At 49.1% G+C, this 24322-nt stretch overlaps 1 protein-coding gene across 6 annotated transcripts; it reads left to right on the top strand.

The window, feature by feature from the left end:
• Positions 1-18: 18 nt before the first annotated feature.
• Positions 19-22052, top strand: HYOU1 (hypoxia up-regulated 1). 6 transcript variants are annotated; one of them, XM_027563526.1, is made up of 26 exons: positions 19-106; positions 11491-11588; positions 11804-11897; positions 12087-12165; positions 12317-12471; positions 12596-12672; positions 13112-13293; positions 13536-13651; positions 14723-14915; positions 15128-15262; positions 15418-15500; positions 15593-15725; positions 15886-16073; positions 16314-16452; positions 16972-17032; positions 17170-17249; positions 17762-17947; positions 18097-18269; positions 18352-18439; positions 18562-18684; positions 18816-18949; positions 19031-19115; positions 19746-19986; positions 20079-20126; positions 20400-20453; positions 20565-22052. In XM_027563526.1, exons 2-26 carry the CDS (start codon positions 11498-11500, stop codon positions 20633-20635), a joined length of 3009 nt encoding a protein of 1002 aa, XP_027419327.1. In that variant the 5' UTR covers positions 19-106; positions 11491-11497; the 3' UTR covers positions 20636-22052. The 6 variants fall into 6 exon arrangements, with proteins under 6 accessions (XP_027419327.1, XP_027419326.1, XP_027419330.1 ...); XM_027563525.1 differs by lacking the exon at positions 19-106 and adding an exon at positions 10409-10510; XM_027563529.1 differs by lacking the exon at positions 19-106 and adding an exon at positions 10409-10510 and having other exon boundaries at positions 20403-20453; positions 20565-21907.
• Positions 22053-24322: the final 2270 nt, after the last annotated feature.

Here is a 24322-nt window from a genome sequence, read left to right on the forward strand (position 1 = left end):
TCCTCTCGAAGTGACGGTTTCCCGCTGCTTGGACAGTAGGCGCGGCCGCTTGAGGCAGGGTTCACCACCCGCAGCTCACTCCGCAGTTTTCGGTTTTGCCGGCTCTGTAAGTGCCTTGACTGAAATGCTTCTTAAGAGCTAGACCTTCACCTCTCTGGGCATCAGTTTCCTCTTTAATTAAATTGGCTGGCAGTGGGGGATCAAGATGAGGGATGACACGCGGTTTGTGAATTGTAACCCCCTGTGCCTAGCTAGGTGAATTACCTTCTGCATCACAGGACTGTTTTGAGGCCTAAGTGAGTGGGTGTATATGAAACTGGTTTTTCGGCTGTAGGAAAGGAGAAGTAACATTAGAGGTTTGTGTCTGCCACCAGGTACAGATTGTAACTATAGTCAGTGTGTTTTTGTGTCCCTCTGTCAGAGGCATGGCGTTTATTGGGCACCTAAAACATGTCTCTTAAGGAGGCTGGGAAATATTTCTGGGGCACAAATTCCAAGAACCTGGCCTTTCTCTCCTTGCCATAATGACAGGGTGTAAGCAGAGTATAGCAAAGAGCCTTGAAGTCGTGGCACTGACCGCTGTGTGATATTACAGGTGACAAGGGTCAAAGACACTTCATGGTACCTACGGGTCCCAACTTGGGCTAAACCAGCTGTCTGTGTGAAAAACTGCAAGTGTACTTACTGTTTTTGCGCCACTAGAAGCTACAAATGGGAGTGACACAGTCATTTGAGACAGTATGCAATATGAAAAAGTGGCCATATGATTAGTATTTGTGGAGTTTATTTTTGCATTCCTGTCCCCCACAGCCTATTTTCAGAACATGTTAGGCTTTATTCCCTCCCCGGATTCTCAGCAAGCAGGGCCTGTGTGTTGCTTACCAAGAACCAGGTCTAACAGCCTAGTAGATGCTCCAAGTGGATTGAAGCAATGGATGCAGATGCTTTTCCTCTTACCCTCTCCTTGATCTAGTTGATGGAAAAAGTTATGTCTATTTGTCTAAAGAAATAAATGAGGGTAGGGCACACAGATTTCCTGATTTATAGCCCAGATTTCTTTCTTCTTTGTCACGCAGGTATTAGTACCATTTTGAATCTCAGTCTCTGAGCAGAAGCACAAATAGGGTCTAGATGGGACCCGATTTCACCTTTGAGTTATGTCCTATGTCCGATTTCACCTATGAGTTATTAAGGCTATGGATAATACTTGTTAAAGGAAGCAAAGTGAACGCAAAGAGAGATGTGAGCAGCAGAATGACATCTTTGTTGTTGATGCGTTTGCTCCCCCTACTGTCCAGTGGTAGAGGCTCTGATGTCGAAGCCACTGGATCTTCTGTTGGTGAGGGTACATAAGCAGAGACAGGCCCTCCAGAGGACCCATGCACCTCTTCAGACTTGCTGCCTTCCTTCCTTCCCTCTTTTTGACAAATATGTCTTTAGTATTCCTGAAATTGTACTAAATGCCCAGCATATATACATGAAATAGACATGGTGCCTGCTCTTCAGGGAGCTTGACCACCATGATAGGAAACAGACATAAAAAAGCCTGACAGTAATGAGCTTTTAATTTCTTTTTTCTTAAATTGAAGTAAGTTCATTTAAAAATAAATAAATACATTGAAGTAAGTTGACTTACATTGTTTCAGGTGTACATCAAGGTGATTCAGTCACACATATATATACATATATATATATATATATACACACACACATACACACACATATAAATATTCTTTTTCAGATTATTTTCCATTATAGGTTATTACAAGGTATTGAGTATGGTTCCCTGTGCTATACAGTAGGTTCTTGCTGTTTATCTATTTTATATAGTAGTGTGTATCTGTTAACTCCAAATTCCCAATTTATCCCTCCCTTCCTTTGCTGTTTGGTACAATCCCAAAGAAAGGCAATGCCAAAGAATGCTCAAACTACTGCACAATTGCATTCATCTCACACGCTAGTAAAGTAATGCTCAAAATTCTCCAAGCCAGGCTTCAGCAATACGTGAACCGTGAACTTCCTGATGTTCAAGCTGGTTTTAGAAAAGGCAGAGGAACCAGAGATCAAATTGCCAACATCCACTGTATCATAGAAAAAGCAAGAGAGTTCCAGAAAAACATCTATTTCTGCTTTATTGACTATGCCAAAGCCTTTGACTGTGTGGATCACAATAAACTGTGGAAAATTCTGAAAGAGATGGGAATACCAGACCACCTGATCTGCCTCTTGAGAAATCTGTATGCAGGTCAGGAAGCAACAGTTAGAACTGGACATGGAACAACAGACTGGTTCCAAATAGGAAAAGGAGTTCGTCAAGGCTGTATATTGTCACCCTGTTGATTTAACTTATATGCAGAGTACATCATGAGAAACGCTGGACTGGAAGAAGCACAAGCTGGAATCAAGATTGCCTGGAGAAATATCAATAACCTCAGATATGCAGATGACACCACCCTTATGGCGGAAAGTGAAGAGGAACTCAAAAGCCTCTTGATGAAAGTGAAAGTGGAGAGTGAAAAAGTTGGCTTAAAGCTCAGCATTCAGAAAATGAAGATTATGGCATCCAGTCCCACCACTTCATGGGAAATAGATGGGGAAGCAGTGAAAGCAGTGTCCGACTTTATTTTTCTGGGCTCCAAAATCACTACAGATGGTGACTACAGCCATGAAATTAAAAGACGCTTACTCCTCGGAAGGAAAGTTATGACCAACCTAGATAGCATATTCAAAAGCAGAGACATTACTTTGCCAACAAAGGTTCGTCTAGTAAAGCCTATAGTTTTTCCTGTGGTCATGTATGGATATGAGAGTTGGACTGTGAAGAAGGCTGAGCACTGAAGAATTGATGTTTTTGAACTGTGGTGTTGGAGAAGACTCTTGAGAGTCCCTTGGACTGCAAGGAGATCCAACCAGTCCATTCTGAAGGACATCAGCCCTGGGATTTCTTTGGAAGGAATGATGCTGAAGCTGAAACTCCAGTACTTTGGCCACCTCGTGCGAAGAGTTGACTCATTGGAAAAGACTCTGATGCTGGGAGGGATTGGGGGCAGGAGGAGAAGGGGACGGCAGAGGATGAGATGGCTGGATGGCATCACTGACTCGATGGACCTGAGTCTCAGTGAACTCCGGGAGTTGGTGATGGACAGGGAGGCCTGGCGTGCTGCAATTCATGGAGTCGCAAAGAGTCGGACACGACTGAGCGACTGATCTGATCTCTGATCTGAACCATAAGTTTGTTTTCTATGTCTGTAGTCTATTCCTGCTTTCTAAATAAGTTCATTTGTTTGTACTTTTTGAGATTTCACATATGTGACGTCATATGATACTTATCTTTAACTTACTTCATTTATCATGATAATCTCTACATCCATCCATGTTTCTGCAAAGGGCATTATTTCATTCTTTTTATTAATTTATTAATTTATATTATTAATATATATTAATATTAATTAATTAATGTGATATATTAATATGTATATCACATCTTTTTATACCACATCTTTATCCATTCATCTGTCAATGGACATTTAGGTTGCTTCCATGTCTTGCTATTGTGAATTGTACTGCTATGAATATTGGGGTACATGTGTCTTTTCAAATTAGAGTTTTCATCTTTTCCAGATACCAGCCCTCAATTTCATGTAGTGAATTATACCTAATGAGGTGCTTTCACTCTTCATTGACTCTTTGTAGCAACCACCTGCAGGAGTATCATTATCTCTGATGAGAAACAGAGTCTCAAAGAGGTTCAGGTGATTCTCCCTGAGCAAAAACATCAAAGTCTTTTGGAAATAAATTCTTCAGTTCCCTAACCCTTAATTAAATAACTTGCTGGGGGTGTGAAGCTAGGCTACACTTGTCAGAACATACACCAGGATTTGTCTTTTAGGTATGCTTGTCTGAATCCAGGCACTTCAGTGTAGTGAGGATGTAAGAAGGCAGACTACACAGAAAGTGATTGTGTGTACAAAGTCACTTCCAGTTCTGAAAAACTCTGAGAACTGGAGTTCTGAAGGGACTAAAGGTAAAGAAGCAACTTGAGTCTTTAGCTTGAAATTAAAGAGATCATGACTCAGAATCAAGAATTACCTAGCAATGCCCTCTCTTTTGCCCTTCAGCAAACTGCTGCCTATCATGTACAACAGTCATATCCTCTACAGCAAAATAGGAAAACTTATTGTTTCAGCTGCAAATTTTTATTTTCTATCATTCCCCCCCCACCCCGCCCCCACATCTGGCTCTCTGGGTAGAAACTATTTTCTTAACTACTGTAAAGTCTGTTTTTTTTCCTCTTAGCCCCTATAAAGGCTAGCAGCAGTTTCCACTTTAGGAACAAAAAGGTCAACCTAATAAAACTCAGAGGTCTTACAGTATAAGAGAGCGCAGGGCTTTAAGGCAACCATAAAACAGGAGAAAGGAGCAATTAGCTGATTATTGATTGTGAAAATCTGGCCTGCAAGAGGAACCTTCGTCATGAATTTGGTAAAGCACTTAACCAAGCTTTTAGCACTGCAATACTGCATATCTTTTAGTTTTATTTCTCTAGACTGAAAAGAAAAAAAGCTAACTAATGTATATTTAGTGCTTAGGATTCCCTAGCACTGTGTGAAGCACTTTACCCCCTTCTTTAATTTTGACACCAACCCTGTGATGCCGAAAGTTCAGCTTCTCTGTACACAGGTGCTGAATCAAATCTCAGAGTTTGAGTGAAGTGGAAAAGGATAGCTTTATTAGTTTGCCAAGCAAAGGGGGCCACAGTGGGCTAATACCCTCAAAGTTGTATGTCTCCACTTGGACAGTGAGTTTTATAGTAATTGTTCAAAGAGGGCGTGATCAGCTTGTTGACATTCTTCTGATGGGTTCATGGTGATGCAGAGAGAAATTAGCATAATTAACCTTCAGGTCAACTAATCTGAGGTCTACAAGCTTGTGGGCAGTATACCATCATTAACCATGTCAACTTCTGTCACCTGGAAGGGGTTTCAGTATCTGCAAAAATAACTCAAAGATATTGTTGTGTGTATCCATTGATGGGGAAACAGGACCTTGCCCCAAGACTGCTCTTGACTTGTTTGTTTCTCCCTGGTCTCACATCCCATCCCTTCCCTAGTTAACAACTGCTTGAATCTGCCTACTGGAACTCGGGGGAAGTGATGGAGGCTGAATGAAGGCTGTTTCCTACAATCAAAGAAATGGGGACACAGAGCCCTTGTACCCAGGAGCCCCACAGGCACTTTTTGATATGACCTGTGAGGCATGTACCTGCATGCCTCTTTGAAAGATGTTGAAACTGAGGGCTAGGAGAGCTACACAACAGACACTTCTTCTGTAGTTCTAAAAATATTGCTATAAAAGTAGGAAAAAAAACTTACCCTGGTGCTTCTCCTGCCTAAAGTTACAGTAAATAAACCATCTAGTCTTTTGTGTGACACATACAAAATAATTTCTGAAATTATTATTGAAGTGTAACATGCAAACAGATTAAATGTACATACTACAATCCACTCAATTTTCACAAAGCCATTGCAACTACCATCCCCAAAGCCAGCCTTATGCCCTCTCCTTACTGTGAAAGGGTAAGTACCATCCCAACTTCTATGACTAGAATTTAATTTTGCCTGTTTTTAAACTTTATCCAAGTGAAGTCATAAACTGTGTGCTCTCTGGTTTCTGTCTGCTTTCACTGAATACTGTGTGGGATTTATTTAAGCAGTTGAATGTAAGAGACCAGTTGCTCTATAGAATTCCATTGTGTGAATCTACCACTATTTATTTGATCCAACTTTTTTTTTTTTTAACAACTTCACATGGCACTCAGGATCTTAGTTCCCCCAAGGGATCGAACTTGTGGCCCCACCAGTGACAGCACCAAGGCCTAACCACTGGACTGCCAGGGAATTCCCTATCTATACAGTTATTGCTGGGCATTGGAGCAGTATTCCATTTTAGTGCATTTTGAATTAAGCTATTACAAAGTCTCAGTGAACAAAGTCTCCTCATGAATATGTTCAAATAGATATATACCTAAGAATGGGGTAACTGGGTGACAACACATTTTAAATTCTGGACCAGGATGTTCACCATAATTGACATTGGCCTCGGCCCGTGACATGGTTATATAATGTATGCATGGTTTATAATGTATGCATGTGCTCTGACTTAGGTGTTCATTTTACTCATGTTCTGTGAGATGGCAACTTTCTCCCTTGGGCTTCTGCATAGTGTAGGGGAGGGGAGGTAGTCCTCAAACGTTATTACAGGTTGTTCTGGAGCAGAACTAGTAGATTCAGCTGTCTTGTGCTGTGCTGTGCTTAATCAGTCAGTCGTACCCGACTCTTTGCGACCCAATGGACTGTAGCCCGCCAGGCTCCTCTGTCCATGGGGATTCTCCAGGCAAGAATACTGGAGTGGGTTGCCATGCCCTCCTCCAGGGGATCTTCCCAACTCAGGGATCGAACCTAGGTCTCCTGCATTGCAGGTGGATGCTTTATGGTCTGAGCCACCAGGGAAGCAGCTGTCCTGTTTCATCTAAGTCAGATGTTCTACATTAAAATTTTCCTACTGTTTTACACCTTGCTCTTGTGAAACTTCAATCTGGTCAGAGAACAAAACAGGTGACTCCCCAGAGCAATTGCACCTGCTGCCCCTCCCGGGGGGGGGGGGACAGACACCCAGGTTGAGAAGCACAGCTGCTGCAGACTGTGCTCCCACCAAGGATATTCTGGGAGTGGGAGCTCACATAAGGAGCAGGGCAGACTTTCTTACTCTCCCAGTAAAGCCATCCAGTGATCACAAAAGTCTGTGGAAAATTCTTAAACAGATGGGAATACCAGACCACCTTACCTGCCTTCTGAGAAATCTGTATGCAGGTTAAGAAGCAACAGTTAGAACCAGATATGGAACAATGGATTGGTTCCAAATTGGGAAAGGAGTACGTCAAGGCTGTATATTGTCACTTTGCTTGTTTAACTTATATGCAGAGCACATCATGCGAAATGCTGGGCTGGATGAAGCACAAGATGGAATCAAGGTTGTTAGGAGAAAGAAGTAAAGTGAAAGTTGCTCAGTCATGTCGGACTCTTTGCAACCCCATGATCTACATAGTCCATGGAATTCTCCAGGCTAGAATACTGAAGTGGGCAGCTTTTCCCTTCTCCAGGGTATCTTCCCAACCCAGGGATCGAACCTAGGTCTCCTGCATTGTAGGTCGATTCTTTACCAGCTGAGCTACAAGGGAAGCCCACCCAGAGAGATATCAATAAACTCAGATATGCAGATGACACCACCCTTATGGCAGAAAGCAAAGAACTAAAGAGCCTCTTTATGAGGGTGAAAAAACTGGCTTAAAACTCAGCATTCAAAAAACTTAAGATCATGGCATCGGGTCTCATTACTTCATGGCAAATAGATGGGGAAACAGTGATAAGACTTTATTTTGGGGGGCTCCAAAATCACTGCAGATGGTGACTGCAGCCATGAAATTAAAAGACGCTTACTCCTTGGAAGGAAAGTTATGGCCAACCTAGATAGCATACTAAAAAACAGAGACATTACTCTGCCAACAAAGGTCCGTCTAGTCAAAGCTACGGTTCTTCTGATAGATATGAGAGTTGGACTATAAAAGAAAGCTGACCGCTGAAGAATTGATGCTTTTGAACTGTGGTGTTGGAGAAGACTCTTGAGAGTCCCTTGGACTGCAAAGAGATCCAACCAGTCAATCCTATGGGAAGTTTGTTCTGAATATTCACTGGAAAGACTGATGCTCCAGCTGAAGCTCCAACACTTTGGCCACATGATGCGAAGAACTGACTCATTGGAAAAGACCCTGATGCTGGGAAACTTTGAAGACAGGAGAAGGGGACAACAGAGGATGAGATGGATGGCATCACCGACTCAATGGACATGAGTTTGAGCAAGCTCCGGGAATTGGTGATGGACAGAGAAGCCTGGCGTGCTGCAGTCCATGGGATTGCAAAGAGTTGGACACGACTGAGCAACTGAACTGAAAATCATTTAATAGGTTTTTAACAAGTGTGCAAAACTGTGAACATACTTGTTTCCCAACAGATTGACCTTTGAAGGAAACGTCATCCCCATCTCTGGAATCCCAACACCTAGCACAATGCTTGCATGCAGCATAGGGCCAATAAATGTTAAAGTGCATATTCTGTTTGAAAGAATCTACCCTACTGAATTGGAGAAGGAAATGGCAGCCCATTCCAGTACTGTTGCCTGGAAAATCCCATGGACGGAGGAGCCTGGTAGGCTGCAGTCCATGGGGTCACAAAGAGTCAGACACAACTGAGCGACTTCACTTTCACCCCACTGAATAGGTGGTCAAAAGTAGAGTCAGTTATTGAGAAACAAAATCTTGGGGACTTTGCTGGTGGCCCAGTGGTTAGGAATCTGCCTTCCAGTGCAGGGGACACAGGTTCAGTCCCTGGTTGGGGAACTAAATCTCACGTGCCACTGGGCAACTAAGCCTGCGCACCACAATGGGCTTAGAAAATAAGCAAAATCTTTCTCTGTGGCATTGAAATGACAACTTCTATGTTCATCAGTATGATTAAACAACTCCCATGCTATGGAATGTTCAATAGCAGTAAACAAGGTGAATCTGTACGCTGGTATGGAAAATACACCATAATTTATTTTAACCCAAGGAAAAAAAAAAGCAAGTTGCAAACAAGCTAATTGTATAACATTTTACCATTTAAAAAAGACAGCAGCTACATGTTTCAAGATGCATACATGTATGTAAATAGAGGAAAAGGCCTAGAATGTTACACATCTAATAACAGCAGATAACTCTAGAGATTGTGGATATTATCAAAGAGATTTAACTTTATCTGGCATATTAGAACTTTTTACAAGATTACATTTGTATATTATTTGTGTAATTAAACTGTGTTAGTTTCAAGCGAATTTCTATTTCTACCAATTTCTCTACTACCTGAAGACTGAACTATTCTTAAAAGGAAGGAAAACAGACCTCTCCTTGATACTGCCAGTAGGTTGATCTTCTAAGCATAGACACCAGACTCAAATCTGAACCCAGCTGGATCTGTTTACTTTAACCTTTGCGTTTCGTCACTTAGTCACTAAAAGGATGCTGTCTACAACTGTACAAATATATAATGACCTGGCTAGGGGAACCTGCCCCCCTGCCTGAATGTTAAAGTGCCTTTATTCAGTTCCTACTGATACATCTGACCCTGCCCACCTGTGAATGGTTACAGGAAAGAAAAAATTAACACATCCCTTCCCTGATGCCTATTTTGCAGGATTTATGGCCTTTTTACTTTACTTCCACACCACCTCCTCCTCTCTGTTCTATAAAAGAAACTGACATTCAGACCCCAATCAGATGGTACTCTAGGATGCAAGCCTGCCATCTTCTTGGTAGCCAGGTTTTCCGAATAAAGCCTAGTGTTTGCCTGAATCAGTTTGTCGTCCAACTATTGGCTAGTAGACAAAGCTTGGATTCTGTAACAGCCCTAAGCATTATAAAAAACTGTAGGGAAAGGACCAGATAAGATTTCCTGGGCTATCATAGCCAGGGCCTTCACAAGAACCTTCTGTAAAGGGAGGCTAGGCAACGATTTCATGAGAGGAAGCAGTGATACCATATTTAAGAAAAGTGCGCTGATGTCAGTAAAACTGGAAAAAGAAAGTGTGCTCTCACGACCATGCAGATTTCTATGGGCTTGTGAAGTACAGAGAGGGGAGTTAAGAGCACCAGAAACCTTTCCGAGGTGCTTTAATTCAGAAAGTAAACAGGCATAATGGAAGAGAAACAGGAGGTGGTGCATCTGTGCTTAACCAATTAGAGCCTCACAAAAGCGGCTTTTGTGTCAGGGATTTGCAGTTCGGCATGTTCTTTCTCAAACTGGAGTAAAGAGTCCAGGCCAACTTCTGCCACTAATACAAGCGTTATCTCCGACTCATCAGCGAACATCTCTCTTGGTGGCTTTAGTTTCCGCAAAGAAAGAAAGCGGGGGTTGAGGTGGACTAAGAAGTCATTCTCTGATTTCCAGCCAAAGCCTAGGGCAGTTCAATACCGACCAGCAAGCTAGCACCTCTTCCGCGTGGCTGCCTCGGGGATGCGAGGATGCCTGCTCCTCGGACGGGGATCCCAGATGACCAGAAGAGGCCCGAGTGCTGGGCCGCCCGTTTGCCGACTCGCTCCAGGCACCGAATCAGACCTTCAGCGCCGCGGCCGGAAAGGTCCCGTGAGCGCACCGGGATGGACGCTGGGCCGCGCGTGACGTGGACCAATCGGAGGCGGGCATCGGCGGTTTTCCTCCAACTGATGGACTGGCCTCTCCTTCGCCTTCGCGGCGGCGGCCGGAGACGGAGGAGGGGGTGGGCTTAGAACGTGGCCCAATGGGGACGCGCGCCGCGGCGGTGGGGGGCGGGGCCAGGCCCGCGGCGCAGGGCCGGGCAGCGGAGGCTCCAATGAGCGCACGCCGCGTCCGGGGCCGGCTGGTGCGCGAGACGCCGCGGAGAGGTTGGTGGCTAATGTAGCAGTTTGCAAGCAGAGGGGAGTTGTGGAGGGCGCGGATTTGGGGGGCGCGCTGCTGGCCTCGTGGGTTTGTTCGGAGCTGCGTTTGTCCCAGAGCTGGGGCCACGGGAGCGGAGGCAAGAGGTAGCAGGGGTGGGGATGGCGATGGGAACCGGCCACCCCTAAGAGGAGGCAACGTGCTAGCTCCGGGGGCGGGTCAGTAGCGGGAGTGAGGGCCGCGCGGACGCCGGTACGCTTGGCCCCGCAGCTCGGTCCCTGGGGTGCTCTCATGCCTTAGAGGTGGGCTGGGACCCGTTTCCGGGAGTAGGAGCCGCCGCCTTTGGCCGGTAAGGCTTAGGTGAATTCGGAATACTGGCTGCCTTCTCGGCGCGGAACCTTATCGTTCCAGGCACAGTGGCTGTGTGTAGAGAGCGGGGCCGGGATGGGATGGAGAAGGGGAGCGGGCGGGACAACCCGAAGGGATGCTGAGGACGAGACGTGCCCTTCTTCCATCCCTGCCTCCTCCAGCGTCACCCTCTCTCGGTTCCCGTTCAGGCCCGGCCAGGCTTTCCCCGCCAGTGGGGGAGCTCCAGGTGTAGGGAGGTAGTCTAGTCCTGAGCGGGGATCCCTGGTGGCACCCCAGGTGTGTGACAGCAGGGACAGTGCTGGGGTGCGCCCGTCGAGCTGCCTGTACAGTGGGCGGAAGGCCTTGGTCTCCTTCCTCCTGGCCTGTTACCATCACTGTTTCGGGATGTGGTGGCCAAAGGCTTGGATCCCCGGTGGTTCACCTGGGCCTTCCCATGGTCACTTCTGAAGATGGTGAGAGTGCTTGGTTCTCATTAGAAGGGAAGGGGGGGGATGTACCCTGTCCTGCCGTGGATGAGGATGGAGTAGGTATGAATTTTAAAGCTTCTGTGTTCTGGATGAGGTTCTGCCTCCTTCACTCAGGGCATCCAGTTACAAGTGTTGTTTTTCTCCTCTCCTAGGGACACAATGGCAGCCACAGTCAGAAGGCAGAGGCCGAGGAGGCTAGCCTGTTGGGCCTTGATGACTGTGCTCTTGGCAGACCTGTTGGCACTGAGTGGTATGTACCCCAGCAGAGGCGTCAAAAGAAATGAGTGAATGATGGATGATATGTGGCGGGCAGGGGTAATGAGACTGGTGAATGGGAAACCTTTCCGCTCTTAGGTTGCCAGACCCAGAAGTTTTTGTTTTGTCTGCTGCTGTCTTACCTTCTCCATGGAAAGCGGTAGAAGGTGGGGAAAGAGGGGCTAATTGACAGATCTGTTTCCCCTTCAGACACACTGGCAGTGATGTCTGTGGACCTGGGCAGCGAGTCTATGAAGGTGGCCATCGTCAAACCTGGAGTACCCATGGAGATTGTCTTGAACAAGTGAGGGCGGCCCCAGGGTCGGGTGGGGAAAAGAGGGTCCGCACCCCAGGCCCAAGTGTGTTCTTGGTAGTGGCCTCAACACACTTTGTGTCTGCATGATTGTGGGGTGTTGTATGTACGTGGGGGTGTTAAGGCTCCTGAGAACACGCCGTGCCATAGGCACATGGCCCCAGTGTGTCTTTTCCTCAGGGAGTCCCGGAGGAAAACCCCAGTGACTGTGACCCTGAAAGAAAATGAACGATTCTTTGGCGACAGTGCAGCCAGCATGGTGAGCTCACAGCCCACCCCTTCCCAAAGCAGTGGGCAGAGGAGAGGCGATGGCAGACTCCAGAGTCTGCTCCCTGATCGATCTCCAAGGTAGGTAGGTGAAGGCAGGTTTGGGAGTCTTAACACTCTGCTCTTTCTTTACCTCTTCTCAGGCCATCAAGAACCCAAAGGCAACGCTGCGTTACTTCCAGCACCTCCTGGGGAAGCAGGAGAATAACCCCCATGTAGCCCTTTACAAAGCTCGTTTCCCCGAGCATGAGCTGGGCTTCGACCCGCAGAGGCAGACTGTGTACTTCCAAATCAGCCCGTGAGTGCCCTGCTGGGGAAGGTGGGCTCACGGGGCCTGGTGGGATCCCCGTCAACATGTGTTCACCACTGTCCTTGTGTGGATGCCGGGCTTTCCTCGCCGCTAACCATCTCCCCTCCCCCAGGCAGCTGCAGTTCTCGCCAGAGGAGGTCCTCAGCATGCTTCTCAACTACTCCCGGTCTCTGGCTGAAGATTTTGCAGGTGGGTGGCCAAGGTGGGGCCAGTGGAAGCCACCTTCCCTGGAGACTCAAATGAAGGCAGGTCTGAGTCCCCAGGAACATTTAGTAACATCTGATGACATTTTTGGTTGTCACAACTGGGGAGCTGCAGCCACTGCCATCTACTGAGTAGAAGCCACGGGTGCTGCCAGACGTCCTAGACTGCACACCTCTGCCGCCCAAAACAAAGAATTATCTGGCCCAGGGACTTTCCTGGTGGTTTAGTGGTTAAGACCCTGAGCTTCCACTGCAGGCGCACAGATTCAATCCCTGGTTGGGGAATGAAGATCCCATGTGCCATGTGGCGTGGCCAAGAAAAAAAAAAAGTACTATCTAGCCCAGAATGTCAGCTGTGCTGAAACTGAGAAACCCCCATCTAAGGTGTGGAGCTGGTAGGAACCCTGTTCTGTTTTCCTCTGTAGAGCAGCCCATCAAGGATGCAGTGATCACTGTGCCAGCCTTCTTCAACCAGGCTGAGCGCCGAGCTGTGCTGCAGGCTGCGCGAATGGCTGGCCTCAAGGTGCTGCAGCTCATCAATGACAACACCGCCACAGCCCTCAGCTACGGTGTCTTCCGCAGGAAAGATATCAACAGCACTGCCCAGGTGAGCCGGGGGGGAGCTGCCGACCGGCCTGGCAGGGTGGCTGAGTCTGATGATGGAAGTCACTTGGCTTGTTTTGCATCTTATTTGCATGCTGGCTCTTGACAAATGCGGCAACAGCCCCCTCTCAGCTCCTTTTGCTGAGCTGTTTGGCTTTCATTCGAGTCGGTGCAGCCCTTTGGAGGCAGGCAGGCACCCTGGAGTTGTGTTAGGTTCCTGTGACAGTGGCCTCGATGTCTCTGCAGAATATCATGTTCTATGACATGGGCTCAGGCAGCACTGTGTGCACCATCGTGACCTACCAGACAGTGAAGACTAAGGATGCGGGGATCCAGCCGCAGCTGCAGATCCGGGGTGTGGGGTAAGTGGGTGCTGCGAGGAGGGCTGCTTGCTGAGCTGCCGTTGGGTCCGGGTTTCTTCTTGGAGGGTCAGCTGCCTCTCTTTCCTGCTCCCTGCAGGAATACTCTCCTGGCTAAAGCATCAGTCTTTGTAGGATACCTCTCCCAAAGAGCACGAGGTAGATGGAGATGCGGGGAGACAGTTTGGGAAAGTTGAGGGCAATGAATGTCCCAAGCTGCTTCTGAGGAAATCCATAAGGCCATAGGCCCTATGAGGAGTGTTAGCTTCAACTATTTCTTTGTTCTTGGCATCTTTGCTTTCCTTGTTGCTGATGTTATGTTATTTCATGAACCCATTCTTTTCTGTCCACCTTTACGGCTTCCGTATTAGTCTGAACTGCTGTCACCTCTCACCTGCAGAATAGCATATCTCACTGCTGCCAGTGTGGCCTCCCTCCAGTTCTTTCTCCACATTCAGCTAGAGGGTTCTTTTCAAACCTGTCTGTATCTCATTTCTTTAGAAACCCTTCAGTGGCTCCACACCTTTGTCTTGGCTTATAAAGCCACCTGTATGACAACTCCAGCTTGGCTCTGACCCTGAACTCCAGCCATCTTTGCCCTCCATTGAACTTATACACTCTTGTTCTCTCACACCTCACCCTTTGCCTAGAATGTTCTTTCCTCTCTTCTTCACCTCATTAACTCCAGCTCATCTTCAAGTTTCAGCTCCAGCATCACTTCTCCACAGAACTTTCCCAGACATCTCTAAATAGCTGAAATTTCACTTATCTATGTTCTAGTGGCATTATCTGTCTCTCTGTTATAACACAGAGGATTGCTAAAATTTCACAGTGTGGTTAATTGCTCGATTATAAACTGTTTGATAGCAGGGACCCTGTCTTTTTTTTTTCCTTCTTACAATTGTATTTCCAGAGATAAATACATAATTTGATGCATAGTAGTTACAGTTGAATAAATGGCCAGATGGACTATGGCTGAGAGGTGTTAGCCGTGTGGGTGAGAGCCAGGTTCCTGTGTGGATGAAGCGACCCCGTGTGTTCCTCACACTTGTCCCTCTTCCCTTTCCTGCACAGGTTTGACCGTACCCTGGGGGGCCTGGAGATGGAGCTCCGCCTGCGTGAGCACCTGGCCAGGCTTTTCAATGAGCAGCGCAAGGGTCAGAGAGCAAAGGACGTGCGAGAGAACCCTCGTGCCATGGCCAAGCTGCTGCGTGAGGCCAATCGACTGAAGACCGTTCTGAGCGCCAATGCTGATCACATGGCCCAGGTGCTCACACGTGGCTGCTTGAGGGCAAAGATTTCCCGCCCCCCACCAGAGGATGGAGGACCCCACCACCCTGAGCTCGATTTCGGGGTGGCCCATCACTTGTTCCCATGCTTCCTGCCTGCCTCCCAGTATCCTGTCCCCTTGGTATCTGACCCACCAACCCAGAGAGCAGGACCTGGGTGAGTGCTCTGACCTTCCTGTTCCTTTCCCAGATCGAGGGCCTGATGGACGATGTGGATTTCAAGGCAAAGGTGACTCGAGCGGAGTTTGAAGAGTTGTGTGCAGACTTGTTTGAGCGGGTCCCTGGGCCCGTGCAGCAGGCGCTGCAGAGTGCAGAGATGAAACTGGTGAGGCAGGGTCATCGGGGTGGGTGTGGCGGAGAGGCAGACGGGATGGAAAGTGAAGAGGTGGCAGGGAGGAGGGAATAAGTCAGAGAAGAGTCTGTGCTGAGGAGGAGGGTGACCTCGGAGCCGACCCCATCCCCCGCTTTCTCCCCCTACAGGATGAGATTGAGCAGGTGATCCTGGTGGGCGGGGCCACTCGTGTCCCCAAAGTGCAAGAGGTGCTGCTGAAGGCTGTGGGCAAGTGAGTGTGGGGCCTGAGCAGCAGGAGGGCTGAGGGGAGGGGGGCCAGGCCAGGCTGCAGATGGATGGTCCTGAGCCTTGGGATGTTCACAGGGAGGAGCTGGGGAAGAACATCAATGCCGATGAAGCCGCCGCTATGGGGGCTGTGTACCAGGCGGCCGCGCTCAGCAAAGCCTTCAAGGTGAAGCCTTTCGTCATCCGGGATGCAGTGATCTACCCCATCCTGGTGAGTAAGCCTGTGTGCTGGGTGGAAGGCTCCCCATACCTCTCCCAGGGTCATCTCCACTGTCTGCTCAAGCCTATCCCTCTGTCTTCCTGCCATCGGCATTCCCCACCCCAGACCCTGCTGTGCTTCTCCACCGGGCCTCCCTTCTCCTGCCATATAGGTGGAGTTCACTAGGGAGGTGGAGGAGGAGACTGGGGTCCGCAGCCTGAAGCACAATAAGCGCGTCCTCTTCTCCCGCATGGGACCCTACCCTCAACGCAAAGTCATCACCTTTAATCGCTACAGCCATGACTTCAACTTCCACATCAACTATGGTGACCTGGGCTTCCTGGGGCCTGAGGATCTTCGGTGAGGGGGTGGGGCCAGATGGGGACTCCAGGGAGGGAGGGATGGGGTCTGCGGGTGACACAGGGGAAGCAGCCTGTGAGCTTGGGCTTGGGTTTGGGCTGAGCTTCTCCTCTGGGAGGTGCTTCCATCTTGAGGGTGTCCTCGGGGAGGGCCCCATGTCTCATACCCAGAGGCTGTGTAGACTAGAGCTTGGAGGCAGGCTTGCAGGCTCCCCTGAATGGGTTTCTCCTCCCCACCCAGGGTATTTGGCTCCCAGAATCTGACCACAGTGAAGCTAAAAGGTGTGGGAGAGAGCTTCAAGAAGTATCCCGACTATGAGTCCAAGGGCATCAAGGCTCACTTCAACCTGGACGAGAGTGGTGTGCTCAGCCTGGACAGGGTGAGAGCAGGAGCCCCCCTGTGCCAGGCGGGGCCCAGGCACCACCAGCCTCTTCCACAGCGGTTCCTTGTAGTGTTCAAACTGGTCAATAAAGTGGGTCTGGGAGTTGGATAAATCTTGAGCTAAACAAGGGATCTGGTGTGGGCCATCTCAGAGCCTGTGAATGCTCACTGACGTAATTTTCAGGGTCTAGGATGGCTGAGAAACCTGCTTATTAACAACAGTTCATGGGATTTGTATCTTTTAGAACATACTGTGGACAACCATGGCCCATTCTGTTGAGTGGAGGAGTGTGAGGGTGAGGAGGGGGAAGCTCCAGTCCCCTCTCAAAGGGCTTGTAATCAACCAGGGGTGGAGGAGACTCCATCCAGAAGCCCTTGGAGGAGGCAGGGGAGAAGACAGGCTAGCACAGCTGGAAGTCACATGATTGTGCCTAAACAGTGACCCGCCAGGCAGGATGTTTGTGGAGAAAAGGTGGGTTAGCATGTGCTTGTCTTCACCTCGGATCCATGTTGTCAGGTGGAGTCTGTGTTTGAGACGCTGGTGGAGGACAGCCCAGAAGAGGAATCTACTCTGACCAGTAAGATGAGTGTGTGCACGTGTGTGAGAGAGTGTCCTTGTGTGCCTTCCAGGGAGGTGGGCAGGCCTTCCCCTTAGGGTTGGGGGTGGAGTCACTTCTGTGGCGCTCTTTAAGTCTTTGGGTTTTCCTCTTTCTAGAACTTGGCAACACCATCTCCAGCCTGTTTGGAGGTGGCAGCACACCAGATACTAAAGAAAATGGTACTGACACAGTCCAGGTAAGGCCAGGGTGGAGCCAGGGGAGCGTGGAGGACGGTACATGGGACCAGGCGGCAGCAGCAGAGACTGGGGGTTGGGGTGTTGATCCCAGCTTCTCAGGATATGATAGGCCCCGCCTCCTCTTAGCCTGTGGAGAAGGGAATGGCAACCCACTCTAGTATTCTTGCCTGAAGAATTACATGGACAGAGGAGCCTGGTTTCTACAGTCCATGGGGTCGCAAAGAGTTGGACACGACTGAAACTTTCTTTCTTTCTTTCCCCTTAGCCCGAGCTGGGTTCACCAAACCCTTATCTGGACTCTAAGCCATCCCAAGGCTCACCGTCACCTCCAGACACTTTTCCTTTGTCCAGCTAGACTGCCTCAGTCCAGACGCCCATTGCCCATTTCCACACAGTGGTCCTCTGTCTCCCTCAAGCTATGTCATAGGCAGTGAGCCCTTCAAAGCAGAGCCAGTCCTGATCCATGGGCCCTGCTGGTGACTCCTCAGAGGGTGTGTCTGTTTGTTTCCAGGAGGAGGAGGAAGGGCCTGCTGAGGGGAGCAAGGACGAGCCTGGAGAGCAAGCAGAGCTCAAGGAGGAAGCTGAGGCCCCAGCGGAGGACACCTCTTCGCCCCCACCCCCTGAGGCTAAGGGGGCTGCAGCCCCTGAAGGAGAAAAGGCCGCAGAGAAAGACGGCGGGGACAAGCCTGAGGCCCAGGTGAGCTCTCGGCAGAGTGAAGTCGGCCTGGACCCCGAGGCTGACGGGACAGGCACCTGCCGTGCTTCCTGTCCCCAGAGCCATCCCCACCTGTGGAGGACAGGAGGGCTGGTCATGCTTTCCCTCACACCCTCGTCTCTTCCCCACAGAAGCCAAGTGAGAAGAGGGAGGCGGGGTCTGAGGGTGCCCCTCCCGCCCCAGAGGAAGAAAAGAAGCAGAAACCAGCCCGGAAGCAGAGGATGGTGGAGGAGATCGGAGTGGAGCTGGTCGTCCTGGACCTGCCTGACTTGCCCGAGGACCAGCTGGCCCGCTCGGCCCAGAAGTGAGTAAAGGCTGCAAGCGTGCGGAGGGTGGGCGCAGGCTATGGAGCAGCACCCCTCACTCGTGCTGCCCCTCGGCCACAGACTCCAGGACCTGACACTCCGGGACCTGCAGAAGCAGGAACGGGAGAAAGCAGCCAACAGCTTGGAAGCCTTCATCTTTGAGACCCAGGTTGGTGGGCTGGGACACAGGCCTGCCTCAGGACAAGGGACAGGGTGGGGGAGGAGGGTTCTGCCCCAAGAGCCTTGCCCCAAGGGCCTGCTGCACACTCGCGCTCTGGTGCACCTCCCCAGGACAAGCTGTACCAGCCCGAGTACCAGGAAGTGTCGACCGAGGAGCAGCGTGAGGACATCTCTGGGAAGCTCAGTGCCACGTCCACTTGGCTGGAGGATGAGGGCTTTGGGGCCACCACAGCGGTGAGAGGGCTCCCAGGACGTGGTGGGCAGGATGGGGAAAGGAAAGAGAGCTGGGGTGTGAGGTCATAAAGAAGGATGCAAGGCTGTCGTCCCCTAACCCCTCTGCCCTCTCCCACCCCCACGTCCATCAGATGTTGAAGGAGAAGTTGGCTGAACTACGGAAGCTGTGCCACGGGCTGTTTTTTCGGGTGGAAGAGCGCAAGAAGTGGCCCGAACGGCTGTCTGCCCTGGATAATCTCCTCAATCATTCCAGCATGTTCCTCAAGTGAGCAGCCCCTCTGCTCTTCTTCCCCACTCAGTCCTACCCCTGTCCCTCATGGGCTGACTGTCTCCTCTCTGACTGCAGGGGGGCCCGGCTCATCCCAGAGATGGACCAGATCTTCACTGAAGTGGAGATGACAACGTTAGAGAAAATCATCAATGAGACCTGGGTAATCCCCATATAAATACTTAATTGGAGACTTACCTGGCAAGGTGGGCCATCCTTGGCAGCAGGGGAGATGCGGAGAAATGGAGACTCAGCAGTCATTGCCTCCTGGCTTGGCAGCTCATTGGAAAGGCAAAAGATGGCTGCATTTGGGATCACATCTGATCAGTCCCAGACCAGGGTCATAGGCATGAGTCGTCGATTAGAGGGGTAGTGGAGCCCATCCCTGCAGGATCAGAGAGAGCTGCTCTGAGGAGCTGGGGCTTGAACTGCATGCAGAAATTGGGGCAGGGTTTGGGGAGCTCAGAATGACCTGTCGTGAGATGCAGAAGCTGTTCTGGATGTGGGGGCTGTTTTTTGAACCAGAGCACCAAAGCGGTTGAAATAAGGAGAAAAATAAGAGGTTCAACTGTGGTTAGTCCATAGAAATAGGATGGAAACCAGAAATAGGCAGTTTGGCACTCCCTTGTGGAGAGCCTCAAATGCCATCCTGAGGTATCTGTTTGCTTCGGGGGCTGACAGTGACGGGCAGTGATTTGAGGTCTGAGGGGAAGAGCCAGAGGTTGGTTGGGATGTGTTTCATCCGGGACAGAGGCATCTGCTGGCTCCAAGCCTGTCCTGACCTCGCCCACAGGCCTGGAAGAACACAACCGTGGCCGAGCAGGCCAAGCTTCCCGCCACAGAGAAGCCCGTGTTGCTCTCGAAAGACATCGAGGCCAAGATGGCGGCCCTGGACCGCGAGGTGCAGTATCTGCTCAATAAGGCCAAGTTCGCCAAGCCCCGGCCCCGGCCCCGGGACAAGAACGGGACCCGGGCAGAGGCTCCCCTCAATGCCAGCACCAGTGACCAGAGTGAGAAGGTCATCCCTCCACCAGGTGAGGCCAGGGGACTGGTTCAGGCATCACTGGGCAGGAGGAAGCTTTCTCTTCCCTCCGGGGACTACCTTTTCCTCCTGGTTTCCCTCCAGGCCAGACTGAAGACACGAAGCCCATCCCAGAACCTGAGAAAGAGACTGGTGAGCTGGGGAAGCGGATGGGGAACATGGACATCACTTAGCCCCGAGGGGTCAGCAGACTAGCAGGACAGCCTCTCTCTGGACAGCCCTGGAGCTTTGAATGGCCTTTACATCTTGTAGATGGTTATTTCCAAAAACAGAATAGACCAAGTGTGGCCCATAGATCCTAAAATACTGACATTTACTGTCTGGCTCTTGTTGGGAAAAGTTTGCTAACCCCTGCGTTAGCCCCTTCCTCCTCCTTGCAGACACTAACCTGTTCTTTCCACAAAGCAGGACCTGAAGCAGCAGACTCTGAGCCTCTGGAATTAGGGGGTCCCGCAGCAGGTGAGGTTGGAGGTGGCGGGCTGTGCTGGAGGGCAGTGCCTTCCCTGAGCTGGGCCTATTCCCTCTGTCTCACCTTCCTCCATCCTGTTCTCTTCCCCCAATTCCTCCCAGAATCTGAACAGAAGGAACATCCGGAACAGCCGACAGGACAGAAGCGAACTTTGAAGAATGATGAACTATAACCTCCCAGTTCCCCACTCGTCCCTGCCCCCTTCTCTCACCACCTCTATTTATTAAGCACCAAGGACTGGGGGAGGGTTGGTTCCCCGCCTCCCCAGAGGCTTCAGTTCCTCTTCTCTCACCTGCGACTGGAGGTGCGGAGAAGGGGAAGGAAGGGACGGCTTACTGGTTCCTTCTGGAATAGTTCTGTGGTTCAAACTGAAATCGTTTTGTTCCCCAACCCCACCTGCTGATTCCCTACCATCCAGGTCCTAGTTTGGGAAAAATCACTATTCTGTCTTCATTCTTCGCCTGTGGGTAGGTGAGAGTGCGGCCATCAGTGGTTGGCTGACAGGCCTGGTAGTGGTAAGGGTGTCCTGGGTTGTTAGAGGGTCTCCAGGCTCTTCTGGTTGTCCTTCCCTCCCTTTTCCACCATGAGATCTATGCCACACAGGCCAGTGTCTGCAGAACCTTGCTTTCCAGGTTTGGTTTCTGAGCTCCTGTCTGTACTTTTGCCTCCTCCAAGGTTTTTTCCCCTAAAAATCCCCATTCTCATGCCTCCCCACTGTGGGTCTCCTTGCCTTTCTCTTGCAAGTTGGACAGTCCTCTGCCTCTTGGCCAGACCCCATCCATTTGGACTGCCTAAGTCACTCGAGATCGACCCCCACCCACACGTACAACCCCAGTGGCCAGAGTAGGCAGGGAGAAAGTGAAGAGAATCCAGCTGCCTCTCGAGGGAGTGAGATGTGTGAGAGCACTGTAGCTCCCCACCTGTGGACTCTGGGCCAGGAAAGGCGTGTGAGTAGCTGGCGCAGGGTGCCAGCATGCTGCAAGCAGCTGCTGAAATCTGCCTCTTCCCAGTTGCCTGGTACTCCATGGCCCTTGGACTTCTGCCCCCCTTCTCTCCCTGTTGTTCTGCCCTCTCAGACAGAGCCTTTCCCTCACTCCCTGGCCCCCTGGGCTGACCAAAATGTGCTTTCTACTGTGAGCCCCTTGTCCCAAGACCCTGGGGGCAGGAGAGACTGGCATGAATGTAGAACTGCCATCTCGCTGTCTTGGAGGCAGGCCTTGTGGGCAAAGGAAGAGGGTACAGGCCGGCCTTTCTGTAGTGCATTGCTCTGCTGTGATGGGGGCCCTTGACCCACCACGTGGATGTCGGGCAGCCCACCCCCCAGGGTCCTATCTGTAGCAGGAGCCAGGGCTGCCACCCCCACTCCCAGGGCATAGGGGAGCCTGGTTGTATCTGTCTCTTGTCTTTTTTTTCTTTTTCTCTTTTTTTTTTTGCCACATTGGCAGAAATGTGCCCTAAGGTTCCTATCCTGTCCTATATGTTTGAATTGTTTCACTAGCAGTTGAGGCTGGTTGGACAGATTTGAGTCAAATTGTACTTTGCTCCATTGTTAATTGAGAAACTGTTTCAATAAAATATTCTTTTCTATAGTTTTTGTGCTGTGATTTTTTTTTTTTTAATGTGTTTATTTCTAGGACTTCCCTGGTAGTCCAGTGGTTAAGATTCTGTGCTTCCCGCGCAGGGGGCACGGGTTCAGTGTCTAGTTGGGCAAGTTCCACATGCCACATGGGATGGCCAAAAGAAAGTATGTTTATTCCTTGAATATAAATAATGCATGTTTATTATGGCAAATTTAGAAGGTAAAACTTGAATAACAAAATTACCTATAATACTACCACCAAAACATCGGTAACATTTTGAACTTAGTTGAGATTCATGCATGTAATTTTTCTTCATGAAAACAAAATTGTTTTATTTTTCCTCTGACATCATTTGGACCAGGTATTTTTAGATAATATTTGAGGTATTTTTAGATAATAATCATTTTTAACGTAAGTCTCATTTTACAAATAAATAGCAGCAAAGAGGTTGAGAGGTCCAAGGAATCAGAGGTATTGAGAGGCTCAGCTAAGTTTGAATGTTATCCTGACACAGGAACGTGTTGCTACTGTTTCATCATATGTAGAACAGTTCATTTGGTGGTTCATTGGTTGTGATGAAGCCATGTTTCACCAAAGGAAAGTCACTGTAGTAAATTATTTACGTGTCTAAGCAGTTGAATAAGAAATGACCATGAAGCTTGTGTTTTTCTATAACACTTGAACAAGTCAGACAAGTTTTGAGCCTGAAGCTGCTTTTTTTTCCCCAACAGACTTTGTAAGGGCGGTTAGGTTCACAGCAAAATTAAGCAGAAAGTACACAGAGTTCCCATATACCCTCTGGCCCCATACATGCACAGCCAACCCCAGTATCAACATCCCACACCGGAGCAGGTGGTTTGTTACAATCTATGAACTGTTGTAACTATTACGATCTGTGATCTATCACGTAGCATACAGAGTACTCACCGTCCTAAAAATCCTCTGCCCTGCAGATTCATCCCTCCCTCCCCTTTATAACTCCTGGCAACCACAGACCTTTTTACTGTTTCCATCGTTTTGCCCTTTCCAAAATGTCACGTAGCTGGGAGTCCTGCAGTATGCAGTGCTGTTTTCAGGTTGGTTCCTTTCACTTAGTAATATGCATTTAAGGTTCCTCATTGTCTTTTTGTGGCTCGATAGTGTCTTTTTAGCACTGACTAGTATTGCATTGTCCAGATGTATCATAATTTAACCATTCACCTACTAACGGACATCTGGGTTGCTTTTTCAAATTGTAGCAATTATGAATAAAGCTGCTTTAAACATCTATGTTCAGGTTTTAAGTTTTCTATTCATTTGAGTATGTAATTATGTATATATTTAAAGTTAACATCATAACCATGTTATTAGAAATTTTTAATATATTCTTTTTTTTAATACTTTTATTTACTTATTTTTGGCTGCACTGGGTTTTGGTTGCTCTGTGTGGACTTTGTGGCGCTGCAGCAAGCGGGGCCTACTCTGCTGCAGTGCGCACGCTTCCCCTTGCGGCGGCTTCTCTCATGGAGCACAGGCTCTCGTATGTGGGTTTCAGTAGTCGCTGTACGTGGGCTCAGTAGTTGTCGCAAACAGGCTTAGTTGCTCTGCGGCATGTGAAATCTTGGACCAGGGATGAAACGTGTCCCTCTCGTTGCCAGGTGGATTCTTATCCTCTGTGCCACCAGGCAAGTCCAGTTCTCAGTTTTTAAATAGCCATTTTTCTACAGGGTTGATTTTTTTCCTCTAGTTTCCATCATCAGGTGGGCATCAATAACAACTTTGCAGTCCACTGACTAGATATACTATGGTCTATGTAATCTTTTCCTCTATTATTGCATACCTAGAGTGCTTCTGCTTTTCAGGATTATAGACAACAGGATTCAGACATAAGGTTGTATTCATGATCTCTTAGGTTACATTAAAAGGCAGGAATATTTAAGGAAATTATCAGGAGTTTTGCCAGGGGGCAGTTGGTAATGTCTGAAGGTACTTTGGGCTGTTGTAACTTGGGAGAGGAGCGAGGATTTCTAATGAAAAGATGTCAAGGATGCTGCTAAAACATCCTGCAATGCACAGAACAGGCCCCCGGTACAAAGAATTATCAGCCCTGGGAATTCTCTGGTGGTCCAGTGGTAAAGAATCCACTGTGCAATGCAGGGGACACATCCCTGGTCAGGGAACTAAAATCTCACAGACCTCAGAGCAACTAAGCCTGTACACCGCAGGTACAGAGTCTGTGCCCTTTGTGGAAAGACCCCCAAGTGCTGAAACTAAGACCAGATGCAGCCAAATAACTAAAC

The sequence above is a fragment of the Bos indicus x Bos taurus genome, chromosome 15 (genome assembly GCF_003369695.1).
Source record: "Bos indicus x Bos taurus breed Angus x Brahman F1 hybrid chromosome 15, Bos_hybrid_MaternalHap_v2.0, whole genome shotgun sequence".
Classification (NCBI taxonomy): Eukaryota; Metazoa; Chordata; class Mammalia; order Artiodactyla; family Bovidae; genus Bos; species Bos indicus x Bos taurus.